This window comes from Carassius gibelio, chromosome B15 (genome assembly GCF_023724105.1).
Source record: "Carassius gibelio isolate Cgi1373 ecotype wild population from Czech Republic chromosome B15, carGib1.2-hapl.c, whole genome shotgun sequence".
NCBI lineage: Eukaryota > Metazoa > Chordata > Actinopteri > Cypriniformes > Cyprinidae > Carassius > Carassius gibelio.
The window spans coordinates 7,706,986-7,724,761 of NC_068410.1; the positions used below are offsets into that span (position 1 = coordinate 7,706,986).

Sequence of the window (17,776 nt, forward strand, 5' to 3'; positions counted from 1 at the left end):
ACTTTCATTTTTAGGGTGAACTATTCTTTTAAGCCTTAAGAAAGGTATCAGTGTTGACTGTTTAACTTGTTTTTTTGACTGTGCTTTGTTTGTTACTAGTCTTTCCTTCTTAAAATGGTGTAGCGTTAAAATTAGCATATTTTTAATGACTTTTTGGCTGTTTTCTCTGTGCAACTTTTCGAATCTCTAACATTTTTCCCAGTTCTCATATGTCATTGCGTTGACCTTAGTGAAGACACAAATATTTGATCGGCTTAATGAGCAACCCAACAATGGCCAATTGGTTTTTAATTATAACACGGAATCTTCTCGTTGATAACGGACGCGGGGTCTTGAGCGAACACGGCTCCCTGGTTTTATTTGCACCTCGGGTGATTACCAGGAGGAAGGTGAGAAGATTTGACACTTTGCAGATAGATTAATTTACTGCTGGAGTAAGACCAGAGGGTGATAATGAGGTCGAGGATTAAAAGCAGACAATCAGTGTGGCAGCGTCACACGGACTCGTTAAAGTACACTCTCTCTCTCGTCACTGATCGTTCATGCGCTTCCAAGATAATCTCTGTCTTCAAGACGATGCGAAAAAGGAGAAAAAAACATGTCTCGGTTGTCTTTGTTTTGTGAACTTAGTGTTATGTGTAGAGTGTAGAGTGTTAGAGTCTGTGGCCTTGTGGTTATCGCCCACAAAAATACTGTACCACCTGTACCGGAGCCGTGTTTTACACCAAAATACTATAGTAAAATTGTGTTAAATTGAAATTAGCCATCACTGTCATATAAATAAAACACAAATAAATAAATAATTAAACAAATAGCATTTTAAAGCCTCTTAAAATGTTTGATGCTCATATGAATTTGAGTTTTTATGATAATAACAATAAGAGCTATTTATGACATCAAGGTGGAAATATGGCAGATGAACATGAATGGATGTGTGACTGTGTATGTTTATTTACTTAAGCCTTTAAATGAATTAATTTTAAATTAATATTTAAACCCCCAAATTTTTTTGATCATTATGATCTCATGTGTCCCCCCCCCCCCCCCCCCCCATGGACACTACAAATGGATTTGCAACAGCTGTTCATATATTTGCCTTTTTACTTTCATGTTTAAAAATGGAATTTACATTTTTTTAAATTTTTTGTCAATATAGAAAAAATGTACCTTTCAAAATGAATTTCTTTTCTTTTGAACTTTCTTTTTGAATCCTGAAAAAAAAAAAAAATGGTTTCCACAAAAATAAAGGTCACACTTTATATTAGGTGGCCTTAACTGCTAGGTACTTGCATCAAAAAAATAAATCATATTGTATTGCAAAACAACTTTTTTGCTGCTATTGTGGTGGGGCACAGTGAGGTTAGGGACAGGTTTGCTGTTATGGATTGGTTTAAGACCATATAAATGTAATTACAGATGTACTACATCAGTTTTTACTGTATTTTTGATCAAATAAATGCAACTTTAACGAGCATAAAATACTTTTTTCAACAAAAAAAAACTGTAACTGTAAACTTACTGAATCTTTAACTAGATATTTTTCTATTTCAAGGATTTTAGTTGTTAATTGTTGCCTTGCTGGCATTTGCACATCCTCACCAAGTGTGAAATAAATGAAAGTGTCATTAATGTGTCATTTATTTCAGCCATATGATACTGACTAGGTAGGAGTACTTGAGCTCTATTGAGCCGTCTTTGAAACAGCCTACCGCTGACCAGAGTATCGCCTCAAGGGTGACAAGCTCAGCCTGAGGCGCTCTTCTTTAATTATTCTTTGTTTAACCTTTCCTTGAGTCGGAGGGAGGCTGAACCATAGAGGGCCGTTTAGTGTAATGAGGGTCCTCATCAAAAAGCTATTGCAAGAGCTAAGACTGTTTGACCCACTGCTCTCACTGTCTCTCTCTCTCTCTCTCTCTCACACACACACACACACACACACACACACACATATATATATACATAAACCATCCCAGCAGAGCCCTGGGCAGCACCGCTATGCACACTGCTCCTCATTTCAAATGAAATGGCTGGTCTGACTGGGATGTCATCTATAATTAATGACCACTTCAGAGTTTAATTTATTGAGATCTCACCTGTGGCACTGTCTCCATCCCTGCTGGACTTTCAGCCCCCTCCCTGCTCCACCTCCTCATGTTCACACACTGCGTACATACAGAAATAGCAGATGACTCCACCTGATGTTCGTCACTTTACATACTGAATGTTAGGAGAAGATCTCACACCTTGCACAATCATATCATGTCAGCACTTATAAAAAAACAACAACAACAAAAAGTCACACCATAGAGAAGGAATGGTTCAGAATCAATTACTGAAAAACCCATATGTATGAAACAAAAAATTGTCCTCCTCAATAGTTAATAGTTTCAGCCCTGCATTTACTAGTTTGTTTGACTTGCAATTGTCTCTGCTGAATGTTTCAACTCTTAAAGTAATAGTTCATTCAAAATCAAAATGAAATCATCATTTCTTAAACCTCATGTAGTTTCAATCCTGTATGATTTAATTCCTCTTCTGTTATAAAACGCTAAATTAAATTAGATTTAAAAGTAATCTGAGTATGTATTACATAGTGTACAAAATGCACTTTTATGATATTTTTATGATACTTTTTATGAACTTTTACTTTTTGATTAAAAATACAGTAAAACAGATATGTTGTGAAATATTATTACAATTAAGAATACATATTTACTATTTTAATATATTCAAAGTGTAATTTATTCCTGTGATGAAAGCTACATTTTCAGCATCATTACTCCAGTCTTCAGTGTCCTTCAGAAATCATTCTAAAATATGTTGATTTGCTGCGCAATACAAAGTTCTTGCTATTATCAATATGTTGATGTGCTGCTTAATATTTTTGTGGAAACTGTGATGATTGTTTTTTCAGGATTCTTAGATAAATAGAAAATACAAAAGTAGGGTATTTACTATGTTTGACAACACTTTTAATGCATTTAAAGTCACTTTTCATCAATTAATTGCATCTTTTCTAAATAAAAATATAAATTTCTTTCAACAACAACAACAACAAAAAATAGTGTAAAGGCATATAGAATTTAAATAGCATGAGGCTAAGTAAATGATAATTTTAAAGTGAACACTTGTTAAATAATGTCTTACAGTAGCATTTACAAAATCATTTAATTTATAAAAGGTTTTAATCCTGACAATGTGCCTTTAATTAGTGAGCTCACTGGAAGACCCTGTTGTGTTTGATTTCAGATCAATGGCCATTGGCCAGATCCTGGATGGTTTAGTCTCAGTTCATTCATGTTGTAGACATGCCAGGACTTGCTGTCATCTGATTACCTGTGTTGCATCTCTTAGACTCAGTTGGCAGATGCTGGTCTCCATCTGCAGGGCCTGTGAAACATTCCCCATCCACACTGGAACAGAATTCCACAGGGAAGCCCTTACTGTACAAAAGACTTGAGTGCATACACGTGCACTGATGACTGTTGGGTATCATGACCACAGATTACGCTGAGCTGTAGTTAAGATATAGTACATGTTTGCTGATGTGCACTTCGTCTCTGACCAGTACGGCGAGTCAGATAAAACCCAGCGGTACTAGAAAGGCCTGCTTCCCCTGCTGAGTTCTCCTCCGCCTTCACGGCAACCTCTTCAGTAGCTACAGCCCCATGTGGAGCCACTGACTCCTGCAGGGCTGCCAGCTGTCAGGGAACCTCTCCTCCTTCACACTCTCCAGCCATTAACCATCACCCTGAGTCAGGAGAGCCTACTTCACCATACAGGCCTATATTTACACATTCAAGTGTTTCACTCCAAAATGCACACACTAAACTGTTTAAACTTAGTCGTTAAGTAGGTTTTAGGTTTAATTTTGAATTTCAAAATGTTACATCAGTCATGTGGGTCTGGTGTGGCATTGTCTTGCACAGTATGATTTACTTTTACATCAATTGTAAAACATTTTTTTTTTTTCAAAACATTTTATCATCATTTTCATCATTTTTTTCAGACATTAGTCCTCAGTATGATAGACTCAACTTGTTTTCAATATTACAAAGGTAACTGCTAAATGCATTGCACTTTTGTATTTTCACTAAGCTTGTTGCAATGTATTCTGGGATTGCTTTGTCCTCAAGGTATACCTACTTTAGAAAAATAACAAAATGAGGAATTATACATCTATAATTACAATATATTGTTTTTATTCATGCTTTTCCAGATATTGAATATATATAGTATTTTGTTTTGTTTAGTTTTATTTCATATATATTTCTCTCTCTCTCTTTATTTATATACACACACACACACGCGCACACACACACACACACACACACACACACACACACACACACACACACACTACTGGTCAAAATGATTTCAAACTATTATATAAAAACAATTACCGTCTGATATATAAACACGGTAATGGTCAAGTTAATAAAAATGACAAGAACACACAACTAAACTGCTACAACTTTAACTTAACTAAAAATGATAACTAATTCAAATTATTATTAAAAACTTAAACTCGTATCTCAGTGATGCTAAAATAACTGTGCTATACTTAGGGTTACGGTTTTGTTACAAGGAACACCTCTCTCTTCCTCTCTCTGCTCTTCTTCTTGTAGTGTCATGTTCTGCAAACCAGTGCATCGGAGCAGTCCTGACAGAGCTAGTTATATCAATGTGATATTTATCACCTCTGATAAAGAAGAAATTAGTGTGAGAATGAGGTCGTACATCACTGCAGGTTAGATTAGGTGTCAAAGAAAAAAATCAATGACCAGACCATGTTTGCCTTCCTCAGACGCAGCAGAAAGTGGCGAAAGGCAGAGTCGCCTCAGGTCGACAGCACCACCGTGACACTTTGCCTCAAGTCCTTGTCTGGTAGCACTGGGAATACACACAATAGACTATTTATGTACATTTTTGGTACTTCAAGTACACTTAAATTCTGTTTCCATGAAAGAATAATCCAAAATTTCATTCCACCGCTCCTAGTGTGTGCATGGATCTCTTCCTCAGTCTTTAGTGCAGCTGTGACCCCGTCTATCAGCTCTACTTGTGTGCGTCGGTGAAAGGGAACGGAACAGATGGGAATCCGATTGAAGAGATGAGATGCTCCTAATTACCTAATGAGCAAAGGGATCGGCTTGATTTGTCGCTTTAGCACTCTTGTTAGGTTAAGTGGAGGGAATCGACTAAGGAGCCATCGTGGCTCAATCTATCCTGATCTTTTGCTCAAATGTCTGCAATACTGGAAATCAGAAAATGTCTAAAAAGATACAATCTGAGATCTGCAGTGTGTTATAAACCCCAAAACTTCAGTAATTAGACAACTATATTCTATTTAGTCTTTACTTCATTCTTTTATTTTATTCATTTTTTCTCTTTTATTTTATTGTACTTTATTTTATGCTTTTTTCTCTTTTTTTTCTCTTTAAATTGTTTTAAATCTCATAACTATTATGAAATCTCAACAATATTGATATTCTGATTTTTTTTATTGTATTTTTTTTTATTTAGTAGTTTTTATTTAGTAGTTACTTTTTTAATGTTAAAGAATTGATGTATTATTTTTAGTGCTGGCAAAATTTGCGCATTAATCCAGGCAATTATTGTTTTCAGTTTAAAGGCCTGTTCACACCCAGCACGATAACTATAAAGATAACGATAAAGATATACTTCTAAAAAATGTTCTGAATATTAAAGAATAGCAGTGTCCACACCACAACTATAACAATAAAGGCACAGAGAAGCGATATCGTTGGGATCACTTTCAGAATGATTTTTTTCCAGCTGATGAATAATAAAAAACATTGACAGCCAATCAGAATCCATTGGAGGATTTAAAGCAACAGACACCTGCGCATTTAGAATATACAGACAATATCATCTATATTTAATCTATATTCATCTATATTTAATTTCGAATTTAGTGTTTGATAACTTTATTCAGTTTGCTGAAGGGCACAAGTAACTAAATATGACATTAATTATAATGGGCTTATGTGATCAATTGTTTTAAGTTAAATTAGAAGTTATTTTAAGGAGTCTAATAAATGTTCAATTTAATGTTCATTATTGCAATGTAAAAGTATTTTAAAAATTAAGTATTTTTTTTTACTCGATTGACAGCACTAATTTTTTTTTTTTTTTTTTTTTTTTTTTTACATTTTATATTCGTTTTTACATTTTCAGTAATTATTAATTTATTCAATTGTTCATTCATTATTTTTAATTCAAATTCTAAAATCTCATCCATTTATATTCCAATTCAGAATTTGAAGTCTTATAGACTACATTTTTTGTAACTTTTAAGAATGTATGATCCAGACAAGAGTTTACAAATTATGCACAAAAGAAGATACCTATGTCTGTTACCCTTCGCATTCAGATAAAATATGACAAATGCTATCAAACCATCACTAGACATCCTGCTCTGGGTTTTAACACAGCTTTTAATTAGCAGTCTTTTAATTAACAGTCCTACCTAGATGCATAACGAACAGAAAGGTCCATATGTTAATCCAGACATCCTGTATGACCAGAATCTATACTTTGAAAGGAGAGTTTTCAGCTTCTGTCACTATGAAGAAGTGTGTGTGTCCATGTAATCTGTGCTTTAAGGTGTGTGTGGTTACATACAGAGGCCGATCTCAGCGTGTGCGCCGTGTTTTTCTCATCCTTTCTGCTGTATATTGACCATGTTGCACATTATAAATCAAAGGCGGTGAGGTTCTCCTGCAAGTGGCTAATGAAAGCTCATTTTTAACATCACTAAATGGTCCTGACAAAAAGTCTAATAAGGAAATCAATAATTCAGCGATTGTTGTCCTGCTTATACTAATAGATCCAGGTTGTTGGGGCAGGGATCCAGTGAAGAGGGGGCCATTTTTTATTGCGCAGTTTCTGCACATCAGCGTGTTTTAAAAGGTTTTTTCCCCCGCCACGGACCCCTGATTGATAATCTGTTGTGGAATTTGTGACTGATGCCAGGACTTTGGTCGGATTCAAGTTATGGGCATTTAAGAAGTGCTGCTGCCATTAATATTAATTTAATCCATTCTGTGTGAAATTAGGTGAAAAATACCTCTCACCTCCCCTTTAATTACAGAGGTACAGATTGATGTTAGAAAGATACTGTAATGCTTTAGAATGCTTTTATGCATTTACCTTTTTCTTCTTTTAGAGTATTGCTGAAAAGCTAACAAACACTATCTCAGTCTAGTCCTTCATCAAAAATAAAAATGTACTGAAAATGTTCTCACTCTCAGATGTAGATATAGAGTAGAGATGTAGAGATGTAGTTTGTTTCTTCAATAGAACAGATTTGAAGAAATGTAAAATTCCAGTGCATCACTTTCTCACGAGTGGATTCTCTGCAGTGAATGGGTGCCGTACCAACAGCTGATAAAAATATCACAATAATCCACAAGTAAACCACACGACTACAAGTATGCCACTACATATTCGTTTAGAACTGTTTTGGACAGTTTTTGCTTAAAATCAGTGCTTGCTTGTGCTTATTTCTCATCTAATTCAGACGAGATGACTTTACTCCTGGAGAAAGCAATATTTTGGATAGAGGACTCTGAGAAAAATGGACTTTGATTGATTTTTTTTTTCTTTTTTAAACAGTTTTTCACATCACAGGACATTAATTGATTAACTGGAGTCATGTGGATTACTTGTGGATAACTTTAATGGTTTTATCAGGTGTTCGGACTCTCATTCCGACGGCGCCCATTCACTGCAGAGTATCCATTGGTGAGCAAGTGATGTAATGCTAAATTTCTCCAAACTCATCTACGTCTTGGATGGCCTGAGGGTTATACCTTTTAAGCACATTTTCATGTTTGTATGAACTATTCCTTTAAGCCTTTTTATTGTTTTCATGCCAATTATCGAGTCCTTCTTCTCCTTTATTTTTCCTGTAACCAGATCGCTTTTTTCTGCTTTGGATTGTGTAATTCTTTAAATCTGTAAATCCTTGGTCCCTGCTGTAGAAGGTTCAGGTGTGTGTGTGTGTGCTGGTAATGAAAACAGATGGTGGATTGTTCTGGTGAGGTCACTGATCATGATCCTTGTCCCAGAGAGACTTTGTGTGGGGTGGGGGACAAGGGTCCGGCTCCACAGCCCACTCTTAATTGAAGGGGCAGCTAGATTACCCTCTCAGAACCCTAGCTGGGCTCTGTAATGATAGGGGTTTGCGCCATGTGCTTCAGTTTTTGAGTCATCCTGATATCTATAATTTTCATGCCAAGATGAAGACCAGACAGTCTTTGTGGATTGCTTTAGGTTGTGCATTGCTCTAAAGCGTTTTGATTTTGAACCTACAGTCTTACAGTTACCATGCACCAATATTACAATTCTGGACATTATTTGAAATATTTAAAAATGAACATACTGGATTGAAACAACTTGGGTATATTTAATTATACATACATATTGTATCATCATAATGCATTGCATTATGTCTTGTCTCCACTATAAATAATATTTGATTAAAAAATAAGCATTTTTAGATACAATCTTACCAAGATTTTTTGTTTGAGAAATATAGAGTGATGGCAACTGAAATTTAGTATGTAGGTAGTCTTATATATTTTCATTTTACTTTTTGGCCATTTACATATCAGTATATTTGAATCAAAGTCTAAATGTTTAAAAAGAAATCATGCACAATAAAATATATCGATTGATATCCATTATGGAACCATGCTTCACCACTTACTTAATAATTGCATGATCTGTAGATGAGACATTATCCATAAATAACTGACACAACTTGTTGGTTTCAGGATGAAGAATAAACTTTGGTACTTTGAGTTTGGAACCTCAGAGACCTTCTCGGCAACTTGCAAGAAGCTGCATGATTATCTTGAGGTGGAGGTAATGAGAATAAGTGAGAAACCACATGCCTTATCACCTTTCAAACACTCTCTGCTGAACCACTGGAAAGAACTGTAGTATATTATTTCAATGCAACAACAAAAAAATTATCTTTCAATATTTTGTTGTATTCACACACAACTCTGATGATATTCAGAGACGCCAACATAACAGAAAGCACGTTATTTTTAGTTTGTTTGTGCTAATGCAACAGTGATTTATTCATTGTTGATTGACTGATCTATCAATTAATTTATTCGTTCACTCATTGTATAATAATAATAATTGCAATTTTATCTTTCTCATGTTTTATAGTGTGATGGTGTCACCCTAAACCTCAGCAACATCTCATTGGAGGGCATTGCCATCCTGAATATTCCCAGCATGCACGGCGGTTCCAACCTTTGGGGAGAGAGCAAGAAACGCAGGGGTCACCGTCGAACAGGGAAGAAGTCTCTGGAAAAGAAGACCCCAATTGTTGACCCCAAACAACTTGTTTTTGCTGTCCAAGGTATACAAACACATACTCTTTATATATCAAAAATATTTTGATCGATTTATATATTTACTTTAATATATATATATATATATATATATATATATATATATATATATATATATATATATATATATATATACATGTATTTCATTAATTTACATTTAATTTTTTATGCTTTCATACATTTTTATTTATTTATTATTTACTGGGGGTCTAGTCAAACATATTTTCTGTGGTAATCAACATTATGCCGTAAATGCTGTCAATAGAGATTAACTTGTATTAAATTTGGAACATTTCTTTAAGGGTCACCTTAACGTTACTGGTTTGCAAAGTCCTTGTCTTCATCCCTGATTAATCAAAGGCAACTTCAGAGGAACTTTTCTTTCATGATGAATATTTCACCAGTGACACATTGAATCATGGCGAGTGGCCTTTGTTTGGGTTGAAGGGATGCAGTTTTAATGTCAGTGTTTGGGATTGTCAGTGGCTTTGTAATGGCTTGTGCTAGCGTTGGGAGACAGACCTGTCCAATCAAAGCAGGCTCAACTGTACCATGGTAAAACAGGCTGATTGGGGTTTCAATAACTTTCTATAACCGCAGACTTACTGTCACATACATCTGCTGCTGCCACTAGCTGTGCTAAAGGGTACTGAAATGACCAACATACATCAGTCATGCAAACTAGTTTTTTTATTATATATATATACAGTATATATATAATATATATAAGCATTTAAATTCATACGTTTCATAGAATAGTTACATTTCGCCCAGAATTTGGCCCAGAGATTATTTTGATGAACCCTAATAAAAATTATCTTTATCCAAAAAGAGCTGCCGATACAAGTGAGATACCAAACACACATAAACCCTTACAAGTAGTTCCCTGCCAATTGACATTAACCCAAATCCTGTCAAAGTGCAAAAAAAAAACAGTGAAGACTTGTTGTTGTTGAGATAAACACTTAGATGTTCCCTCCACGGAGAATCATCAAGGCAGAACGCCGTTCACTAATCTAGAAATGTGTACGCCGGTTGTCACCACGTTGGGGAAAATCTATGTATCGTGCTGCTTTGAGAGCATCGATTGTAGTTTTACAGAATCTCTTTGGGCCGTTATCATGGGACCGTTTGGGATCACAAAGAGCAGAATGAAGGGTGAGACGTCAGAGCCTGTTCGAGTCTTACAATCACAGTATTCTAGGTTCCCTGATGAGAAATCACCCATTTGAAAGAGATTGTCAGTTGGACTTTCTTGTTTAAAGAGTTTACTTGCCTTTCCCAGCTGCTTTCTTTCCAGTCAATATGGGTGAAAATGAAATATAACCTCTAGTATGAGTATACTTATTCATGTTTTGTACAGTATATCAATATCCGTACATTTACACTCCATAGTATCTCATTCATTAAACTCTTTAATCTGTCCACCTCAGTTAAACCCCAAGTACCAATCGATTATTTCAGGTGTCATTAGACTGAGACCGTCTTTACAGTTCATCCAACCTCTTGCACTCTTTAATTTCAGTCAATACGAGTCAGCCGCTGATAAATGCACCCATTTGTATCATGCATGTTTGCTCTAATATCCTGCCGCTGCATCTCTGCTGCATCTCTCAGTAGAAACGGAGTGCTTGGTTAATAAAAATCGTCTTCCAGAAATGAGAGCAAGAGGACAAAACTCTTTACGCTTCATTCTATTCCATTTACTCTGGAAAAAAAGATCAATTGACTGGTGCGAAGGCACCCACAAGCCCAGATTTGGACCAGAGAAGGCACTTAGCCTGGGCGCCTTGCCGATGGTTTTGAAAGCCTTCGTAGATACGGCTTCATTTGAAGGAGCTCTGAAGGTGAGAGGCCTGTGCTTGTCAGATTAGTCGAGGGAGCATTAGCTGGATGGTAAACAGGGAGTGCATTAGCCCCCGAGGCCCAGCTCTCAGGTGGGGTAGAGTCTGACCTTTCGGGAGCAGTTGAGTGGCCCCGCTGGTGACGCTAGGAGACAGGCCTCCTCAGGTGGAAGGGAATGGAGGCGGGCTGAATTATTCAGCATGGACTAGGCTGCACTGGGGCTACTGATGTCCCCTGACACACTGTGCGAAAGCCCCTCAAACCCCCTCCATCGCCCCTCAGCCCTGCCTATGCCTGTCGCTCCATGTGCGTCATGAGCAACACGGGCTGTTCAATCACACAGAAAAAAAAACAACAAAAAAACAGGTGACAAGAAAACACCATTATCAGGTGCATACAGCTTCTGTATGTGTGTGTGCATGTGCAAAAGAAAGAGAGGTTTGTGTTCAAAAGTGAAGGTGATTTGACATTTTGGTGTTAGTATTTTTTTTATTTATTATTATTATTATTTTCTTATCCCAGCTTTACATGCAGAGACTTTTAGGAATGGAGGTTAAAAGTGAAAAAAAAAAAAAAAAATACAAATTAAAAATAAAAGTTTGTTTAGGCAGTATAATCAGCCAATAAAGCAGTTTGATTGGAGTCTTCAGAAAAACATCTTTGAAAAACATTATTTCTGAAAATATGCTTGGTGATTCTAGTAGTGTGGAACTGCATTCTTTAAGTTTTAGTATATTTCTAGAATCAAGGGGTTAAGGTTTGGCCAGGTAACCCCTGCTAATATATTTTTTAAATACACCATTAGGTGCACAAAAGGATCTTTCTTCACTGGCAGCGATTTTAAAAATATATTTGTATTAATATATAAATATATAAATATATGAATCTGTATATTATGAATGAAATTCATGAATTCAATTCAGACATACTACATCCGCCATGTTGTGACTGTCATGTGACCTACCAGCGTCAGTTGTGTCACATCACTGTCATTCAGAAATCCTCTCCCTTGGCCTCATGGGATAGTAAAGTGTCCATGAAATACACACTTAAGAATCTCAGCAGAAGTAGTAGGGCATCTGGGTACTTTTCACCTACTGTTCTGGCAAAAGTGTTTTTTTAATTTTTTTATTATTATTTATTTAATTTATTTTTTTTGCATACTATATACTGTAGAAGTATATGATTTTGGATGGCACTCTGGGGTAGCAAGTGCTAGCCAAACATCAACTGAAATGAAAGGGAATGCCACCAATTGACGTAGTGTTGACGTAATTTCTTATAATTAGCATTTCATTAAGGCTATTTTAAATTCCAGTTTGAAACAGATGACCGCTCCCATCTATAGCAGGTGAAGCTGCAGATAGAGAGTGTGTTTAGAAATCCTCTCCATTACTGATGACAGACAGACCTCTGTTTTCAGCCTCACCAGTCCTGCAAGCCTGACCCTTTTAGAGAGCAGAGCCACTGTGGTCAAAGGACTGTGTACACAAACGCACACTCAACGCACACAGTCCTTACTTCTCACACTTTTCCGAATCCCAGCAAGGCCTTGTTCGCAGCCTGTCTCCTTGACAACAGTTGAACACAGCGTTGGTACAACAATCCAAGAATTTGTGTTACCCTGTTAACTGTGGTTGCCAGACAACTGTAACCAATTCTGTTTTGTTGTGTTTAGCTTTTACATTTTTAAGAAATGTATTTCTGCATTGCCATTAGGCACATGTGGAATCACTTTTTCCACACAAATGACATTTAACTTGAATATGTGAATGGACTTTCTGATCCTTGCTTTTGATTGGTCAGCAGTGTAAGAGCCATGCAGAAAATGCATTTTATAGCAACAGTTATGACCCCAAACACTGCCTAGCACCTGAAGCGAATCTAAATTTAATTTATACAGAATATAATACAAAAAAAGTCTGAAAGAATGTATGTAAGGTAGAATAGAATATAATGAAATACAATTTTAGATACAGAATAGAATGAATCTAAGGAATATATAGAATAAGATAAAATATGTAAGCTACAGAATGGGATAAATGTAAAGAAACAGAACATAATAAATGTAAGAATAGAATTACACTAGATATAAAATATGTAGGCTATAGAACTGAATGGAATAAAATGTAAGATAATTGGATAAATATAAGGAATAGAATGAGAGAAAAGATGTGTTAGCTATAGAATTGAATAAAAAAAAATATTAGATGTAAGAAATAGAATATGATTTCAAATATGCAAGCTAAAGAATGGAATTAATGTGAGGCTATAGAATAAATCTAAGGAACAGATTAAGACAAAAAACATATGTAAGCTATGGAATAGCATAAAATAATTGTAAGATAAAAACTAGAGTAAATGGAATAGAATAATATATGAAAAATATGAAAATAAGTTATGAAAAAATATATGGTAAAGAGTAGACTAATAAATGTATGATAAAGAATAGATGTAAGAAATAGAAAAGAAATATATAAAATATGTTGTATTGGAACAGAATATACTAAATGTAAGATTTATAGATATACTGTAAGATATATATATATAGAATATAATTTTTTTAAGAAATAGAAAATATATAAAATGCATAATCCAGAGTTAAATAAATGTGAGAAAATAGGTTAGATGTAAGAAATAGATTGTTATAAAATATGCAAGCTATAGAATAGAATGGAATGAATGCAAGGTATAGAATAAAAGACATGCAAAGAATAGAAGAAGATATACAAATAATAGAAATAGAATCAAATAAATCTAAGGAATAGAATAAAATAAGATATGTTAAATATTAGCATTAGAATATAAGATTAGAATAGAAAAATAATATACAATTTACTAAATGTAAGGAACAGAATAGAATAGAATATAATTGAATAGAATAGGAGTAAGATAACTGAAACAAATATGCTCATTAAGCCATAGTTCTTATGTTAATGGCAAGAGTTCTTGGTTCACAACATTTCCTTATAACATTCAGTATCTTTATCCATCTCAAAAGTGGCTAAACGTGAATAGAAATGATTAGAGTGCTCCTGACCGGACTGGAGCTTGCACTAGCGGTCAGAGCTTTGTCAGCACTCGCTTCTGTTTATTTGTGTGGTTTGACTGTTGCCTGTCTGTGTACTGAATGACACTGTGTGTGTGTGTGTATGTGTGTGTGTTTGAGGAGGAGGAGAGGAAGACTCATAGGAGCTGTTACTGAACAGATGGTCCCAGCGCGACACTGGACCTCCGACCGAGGAAAAATCAATGCTCATAACTTCAAAACAAAAAAGAAATTAATAAATATGGAGGCACACAAGATTGCTTTGCATCAGTGTCGCATTCTAATTAATAGGTGTTTTGTTTGTGGGTTGTTGGTGTTTTTTTCTCTCCTCCTTTTCTCCAACAGTGACAATTTATGCTTTTTTAGAGCGGAAGGCAGACTGTGAAGATTCCAAATCAAGCTTGTCTGCTTTTTTTTCTCTCCTTCTCACACGCTCCCCCCCCTTCCGCCCAAACACACCTCCACTGTCTGCTCCTCATCTTCTCTTTTGGTCTTTCTCCTCATAATCTTTTCCCCCTGATGTCCCCCATGGGTCAGGCTCGAGCGTTTGGTAGAAAGCGGATGGTTTCGCAGGCTAACACATTTTGACAGGGATATTGATATTGGTTTTGTGTTTTGGAGGGAGAGGACTGTCTGTATGGGCTCTTTGGTTGGTGTATCTCATGTACGTTAATGATAATGCTAAATAATTCACTTTAGGTATTAGCACATATCCTGCATGTGTTACATATTTACATTTTATCATTTAGCAGATGTTTTGTGCCAAACGAATTAGAAATACGAAAAATGACAAGCAATTTATCATACAGGACACAACAAGATTTACTATAAAAATTCATTATTTAAAGGAAATGCATTTGTTTATGCAGATAAAACCCGATAGATTCAAGATTCATTGTTTTGATATAGAGTAACTGGCAGGTCATTGTAAGACTTTAAACAGACTAGACTTTTTATTTAATTTGATGTGAATGGAAATGTCTGTTTGGAACAGAATTTTCTTAGATGAAGGTCTGCTCAAGTCTTTTTCATTATTTGATGGATTTGTGCTCATTTTTAGATCAGGTTGATCTCATTAGTGTTTTTTCTGTCTGTCACTAGTTTTCTCTCTGTCTTTTAGACCCGTCTGATCAGCTTTTGGAGGTGGTGGGGCTGGAGGGGGCAATGGAAATGGGCCAGATCTACACAGGTCTGAAGAGCGCAGGCAGACGTCTGGCCCAGTGTTCCTCCATCATTATCAGGTTACATTTCATTGTAATTACAAATCAGCCCCATCCTCCAGTGTGGTGCTCCTAATATTCTGAATTTAGAAAAAGTAGTGCGTTCGGGGTAAATTATTTCTATAGTAGAATGATTTATAGTATATTATGCTTTACTTTTTCTACAACGAGTTTAAGCTCTATATTGCTAGTTCTTTTTTTATTTTTTTAAGAAACTAATATTTTTACTCAGCAAAGGTGCATTTAATTCATTAAAAGTGACATTGAAGGCATTTATAATTAATATATATATATATATATATATATATATATATATATATATATATTTTTTTTTTTTTTTTTTTTTCTGTTTCAAGTAAACTCCTGGGGAAAAAAAATCCACAAAAATATTAAGCAGCACAACTGTTGATTAAAATAAAACATTGATTAAAATAAGAAATCATATCAGAATGATTTCAGAAGGATCGTGTGACAATGAAGACTGGAGTAATGAGGTTGAAAATTCAGCTTTGGCATCACAGTTATAAATTACATTTAAAAATATATTTAAAAAGAAAACAATAGTTTTAAATTGTAACAGTAGTTCAAAATATTACTGTTTTTACTTCTATCAAATAAATGCAGTCTTGGTGAGCATAAGAGATTTCTTTCAAAAACATGAAATAACAGTAACAATAACAGTGTATTATGTTTACAGACTACATAGCATATTTATACAGTACTTTGACTACATTCAAAGTTCATTTTCCACATTGTAAGACTTAAGATAGGAAAATAGAAAAAATGGTGCAGAAAATTTTTTTTTTTAAACTTAATATCTTGATGTTTACAGATATACTGTACTGCATATAAACAAAAATAAAATGCTTAACTTATTTTAATACACAGTACTATTCAGGTTTCAGTATTATATAACTATGTTCCATTGACAGAACCAGTAAAGCCCTTCCTATGCAAATAGATGGTGAGCCATGGATGCAGAGCCCATGCACTGTAAGTATGCACTTTTAATGTTTTTATATGTTTAAATGTCCTGTACATTACATGTGTTAACCGTAACGTTTAAGCATTGGGATATTTAAAGGGCATTTTTCTCTCTTTGCACTTCCTTCTAAACTGACTTTAGTTGGTCAATGGTATTTTATCTCCTGATATCTTGTTTAAAAATCACAGCAGCATTTTACAAGAAAGTTGAAAATATGCTCCAGCCCGAAACAACCTCCTCATTTGCAAGATGCAAAGCTTTGTTTGCTTTTAATTAAAGTTTCCCTTCTCTAAAAGCATCTTTTCTGAAGTGCACTGTTCATTTACATATACTTCATTTTGTCGATGCCTGGAATCCAAAAAGCATGACAACACAATTAATTGGAAGGAGCACTTGTACCTGTAGATTAAAAATCCCGTTAAAGGTAGACACCAACAGAACTGTTATCATAGCGGGTGATCTCCATGGCAACCTATGGCTTTGTCGAGGCTTAATTAGTGTCAGTAAACGTAAGGAATGCTTTTGAGACACTACAGTCAATATTCAGGTGTTCCAGCTCATCCTCAGCAAAAAGTGATTATGCTAATCCATTTTTAGGTGGCGCTGCATTTTATCTGTATTTGCTTGTGAGGGTTTGTCTGTAAATAAGTGGAATTGCATTTGTTTGTTATATATTTCATGCAATCAATGTGGAACTAAATGAAAAAAATGGCTTGAAATTATAGATTTTTTTTATTTATTTACAAAATAATATCACTAAATAAAGTTTTTTTCCTACATAAAAAATTAGAATAATTATATATATATATATATATATATATATATATATATATATATATATATATATATATATATATATATATATATATATATATATATATATATTTACAAAATTACAAAAAAAATTAAATTTCCTTTTTTTAATTTTGTATTGAATTATTTAACAATAAAGATTAATTTCATATTCCACAGAGAAACATCAAGTATATTATTCATAAAAATAAGCACCTAATTGTATTGTGTCTTTATAAATGGTTCCAGAGAGACACTAAAAAGGGCATGAGTCCAATAAATTTGCATTATATATGAACACTCTCGAGTTCACCCCATATGTTAAAAAATGTCATGTTGACTCTTCGTCTTAATTAAACTTAAATGCTGCAAAGGTTTTCTTTTTGAGGTGTTCAGTACCATTTACCTTCTGATTGCCTGAATACTTTCACGAACAAAGCAAATGGGTGAATTCAAAGAGAAGAGCTTGATATTTACCATCACCTTT

The 17,776-nt window shown here is 34.7% G+C and overlaps 1 protein-coding gene across 3 annotated transcripts in view; it reads left to right on the plus strand.

The window, feature by feature from the left end:
- Positions 1-17,776, plus strand: part of dgkb (diacylglycerol kinase, beta) — a 42,884-nt gene that overhangs the window by 23,472 nt on the left and 1,636 nt on the right. For all 3 annotated transcript variants that reach the window (XM_052576791.1, XM_052576792.1, XM_052576793.1), the window contains 4 exons: positions 8,805-8,895; positions 9,211-9,406; positions 15,413-15,533; positions 16,445-16,505. In XM_052576791.1, coding sequence (XP_052432751.1) covers positions 8,805-8,895; positions 9,211-9,406; positions 15,413-15,533; positions 16,445-16,505 — 469 coding nt within the window. The remainder of the gene's footprint in view (positions 1-8,804; positions 8,896-9,210; positions 9,407-15,412; positions 15,534-16,444; positions 16,506-17,776) is intronic.